This window comes from Solanum dulcamara, chromosome 5, assembly GCF_947179165.1.
Source record: "Solanum dulcamara chromosome 5, daSolDulc1.2, whole genome shotgun sequence".
Lineage (NCBI taxonomy): Eukaryota > Viridiplantae > Streptophyta > Magnoliopsida > Solanales > Solanaceae > Solanum > Solanum dulcamara.
In genome coordinates, this window is record NC_077241.1 from 52313338 (window position 1) to 52317741 (window position 4404).

General features: G+C 41.8%; 1 protein-coding gene across 1 annotated transcript; it reads right to left on the reverse strand.

Moving 5' to 3' along the window:
- Positions 1–340: 340 nt before the first annotated feature.
- Positions 341–3992, reverse strand: LOC129890598 (uncharacterized). The gene is made up of 7 exons (XM_055966121.1): positions 3668–3992; positions 3284–3391; positions 2609–2768; positions 1994–2497; positions 949–1017; positions 776–872; positions 341–520 (listed from the first exon to the last, which is right to left on the reverse strand). Exons 1-7 carry the CDS (start codon positions 3990–3992, stop codon positions 341–343), a joined length of 1443 nt encoding a protein of 480 aa, XP_055822096.1.
- Between the last annotated feature and the right edge of the window lie 412 nt (positions 3993–4404).

A 4404-nucleotide genomic window follows, 5' to 3' on the forward strand; every position in this document is an offset into this window, starting at 1 on the left:
CATCCTTAGTTCGTAACCTCCTAACCTGCCGATCAAGTATGGGTATAGGCTGCTTCTCGTAGGATAATTCCTCTGTCAATTGGACATCTTCTACGGGGAATACTCTGGAAGGATCGCCTATGCATTTGTAAAGCATTGATAAGTGAAAGACTGGATGCTCTGTTTCTAAATCGGTCGGCAGGTCTAACACATAGGCAACCTGGCCTACTCTACGGATAATCTAATAAGGTCCAATATATCTCGGGCTTAGCTTTACTTTCCTACCAAATATCATAACACCTTTCATGGGCGACACCTTCAGGAACACCTAGTCACTAACCTAAAACTCTAAGTGTCAATGTCAATTATCTGCATATGATTTCTGCCAACTCTGGGCTACTAATAATCTCTCCTGAATAAGCTTCACTTTATCCACAGCCTCCTGAATCATATCTGGGCCTATCATCTTGGTCTTACCGACCTTAAACCAGCCAATAGGTGATCTATACTTCCTCCTATACAAGGTTTCATACGGTGCCATCTGAATAGTCAAATGATAGCCGTTATTATAGGAAAACTCAATAAGTGGAAAATGATCATCCCAGCTACCCCAAAATTCCATAATGCAGGCCCGTAACATGTCTTGTAGCATTTGAATGGTACGCTCGGCCTGTCCATCAGTCTGAGGGTGGAATGTCATGCCAAGACTCACTTATGTCCCTAATCCCTCCTAGAAGGATCTCTAGAAGTTAGATGTGAACTGGGATTCTCTATTAGAGATAATAGTTGTGAGAACCCTGTGAAGTCTCATTATCTCCTTCACGTACAACCTAGCATAATCCTTAGCTGAATATGTAGTCCTGACTAGAAGAAAGTGGGCTGATTTTGTCAGCCTATCAATGATAACCCAATCATAGTTATATTTTGCAGAGTGCGAGGTAAACCTGTGAGGAAGTCCATATTAATTACCTCCTACTTCCAAGTCGGAATCTCCATCTATTATAATAGTCCTTCAGGCTTCTGGTGTTCGACCTTAACCTATTGACAATTCGGACAATGAGCAACAAATTCTGCTATATCATTATTCATACCATCCCACCAATTTAAGCATCTGAGGTCATGATACATCTTCGTTGACCCATGATGAATAGAATAACGGGCACAGTGTGCCTCTCCCATCACTTGTTGTCATAGACCTACAGCTTAAGGTACACATAATCTATCTTGGTATCATAGCACTCCGTCAGGTGCAATCTTTAATGGGGTCTCTTCCTTTTGAAGAGCTGCATCCCTATGACGTACAAGAATAGGGTCCTCATACTGGTGTCTCTTTATCACTTCTATGATAGAAGACTCAGCAACTCTCCGAACAGAAATCCTTTTATTTTCAAAATCATTCAAACGGACTCCTAAATTAGCTAACTAGTGAATCTCATGGACTATCTCCTTCAGCTCTAGTTGTACGTCTGCCAAACTACCCATAGATCTACGGCTGAGTGCATCTGCTACAATATTTAGTTTCCCTGCATGATATAGAATGTCAACATCATAGTCCTTCAACAACTCTAGCCACCGCCTCTACCGCAGATTCATCTCCTTCTACTTAAAGATATACTGGAGACTCTTATGATCTGTATAAATATCAACATGCACACCATATAAATAATGTCTCCATATTTTTAGAGCATAAATCACCACTACCAACTCTATATCATGGGTGGGATAATTGTTTTTGTGTTTTTTGAGCTCTCGGGAGGCATAGGCTATAACTTTACCATGCTGCATCAGCACACAACCTATTCCAACACCGGAAGTATCACAATAAATGACATAGCCATCCGGTGTCTCAGGAAGATTTAGAACTAGGGTCGTTGTCATCTTATCTTTCAAAAATTGGAAACTTCGTTCATAAGCATCGGTCCATTGAAACTTAGTTGCCTTCTAGGTAAGCCTCGTTAAAGGCGCTGAAATTGAGGCAAACTTCTCTATGAACATTATGGAATACCCTACTAACCCCAGAAAACTACGTACTTTAGTAGGTGTCATAGGTCTCGGCCAAGTCTTCACCATCTCAATCTTCTGTGTATCTACCCGTACACCATCAACACCAATAATATGCCCCAAGAATGCTACTAAAGTGAACCAGAATTCATATTTAGAAAACTTAGAATGCAATTTCTGGTGCTGAAGCACCCTAAGTACCATTCTCAAGTGATTTTCATGCTCCTCTTCTGATCGTGAATAGACCAGAATATCATCAATGAATACAATCACGAAGAGGTCAAGAAATGGCTTGAACATTATGTTTCTCAAATCCATAAATACTGTTGGAGCATTGGGTAACCCGAAGGACATCACTCTGAACTTATAATGCCTATATCGGGTCCTGAATGTAGTCTTTGGAATGTCTGCCTCTTTTACCCGCACTTGGTGATAACCTGACCACAGGTCTATTTTCGAGAAACACTTAGCACCCTGCAACTGGTCAAATAGATCATTGATCCTAGGGAGAGGATACCTATTCGTTATGGTCACTTTATTCAGCTGCCTATAATTAATACACATCTGCAGCAACCCATCCTTCTTCTTTACAAATAATACCGGTGCTCCCCAAGGTGATGTACTGGACCTAATGAAGCCTTTTTCTAATAGATCTTTCAATTGCTCCTTCAGCTCCTTCAATTCTGTGGGTGCTATTCTATAAAGAGGAATATATATTAGTTGAGTGTCTGGTAATACGTCTATAGCGGACTCTATCTCTCGCTTAGGCGGAAGGCCTGGGAGTTCATCTGGGAATACATCGGGAAACTCGCTAACTACTAGCACTGATTGAATGGTCGGCGCCTCTTCCTTTAGGTCGTGTACCCATACCATATGATAAATATAGCCCTTTCTAACCATCTTGCTTGCCTTGAGGTATGAAATAAATTTGCCCCTCGGCGATGTTGTATTTCTCATCCACTCTATAATTGGCTCTCTTGGGAATTGAAATAGAACTATCTTTCCTCGATAATCAACGTTAGCGTAACAAGAAGCTAACCAATCCATACCCATAATAACATCAAACTTAGTCATATCTAGTTCTACCAGATCTTCCTTAGTGCAACGACTATATATGTTTACTGTACAATCTCTATATACTTGTCTTGCTATAAAAAATCTCTTACTGGTGTAGCTACCTCAAATAGTTCTATCGATTCAGGTTTTATCCTAATTCTACTAGCAATAAGTGGGGAAATATATGATAATGTGGAGCCTGGGTCTATCAATGCATACACATCTCGAGAAAAAATCGATAGCATACCTATAACCACATTATGTAATGCCTCCAGCTCCTGTCTAGTAGCCAAAGCATATATGCGGTTCGAAGGACCACTAGAACTAGAAGCTCCACCACGACCTCTACCACAGCCTGTCAATGCCTAGAAACCCTGCCCCATAGGGTGCACAACCATAGAAGAAGATGAACCAGCAACTGATCCAGTAGGATAAGCCGCACCACCTATATTTCCTCCAAAGGGACATTCCCCCAAAATATGGCCTTAATGGCCACAACTAAAACAAACACCAGTAGCGATACGATACTCTCCAAAATAGGACTTACCACACCAATAACACCGAGGCAAAGGTGGCCTCAACTAACTCAGAGCCCTAGGCCTCTATGAAGCTGAATCCTTGGAGCTCTAACCATCTCCTGAAAACCTGGTACTATCAAATCTCCTACCAGTGAACTGTGGGGGTGCACTCCTTGCTGACTGAGAGGAATATCTATTGTGCTGTTGGTGAGGCTGCCTGCCTCGAAATTCCCCCAGATGGCTAGCGTACCTAGCTCTCTTATGATGGACTCTGTCATAGTCTCTATCGAGCTGACGCCCTCTGTATCGATTTTCCATCCTTTGGACATACGCCTGTAACCGAGCAATATCCATCTTTGGCTGGGAGGCCATTACCATACAACTATCAACCAGATAATGATCCAACCCCATCACATACCGATGCATCCTATCAGTCATATCAGCTACAATAACAGGCGCATATATGGCCAATGAATCAAAATCGAGACTATAATCCTAAATGCTCCCGCCATTCTACCTCAAATATAAGAACCTATTGACTCTAGATCATCTCATCTCCAAATGTAGGAAATAGCTAAGAAACGCCTCTACAAACTCATCCCATACTGCTGAAGGAGCATCCGTGCCCCTAGACAACTCTCACGACTCATACTAGTTGACATCTACATCTCGTAGTCGATACGAAGCCAAGTCAACAAACTCAGTCTTAGAAGCCTTGATTAGTCGTAGCATATTCTGCATCTATTTAACAAACTCCTGTGGGTTATCTTCAGGCTTCAACCAAAAAAATTCTTGAGGGTTACAACTCAGGAAGTCACATGCCCTCAAATTGTCATATCTATCCGCCTGG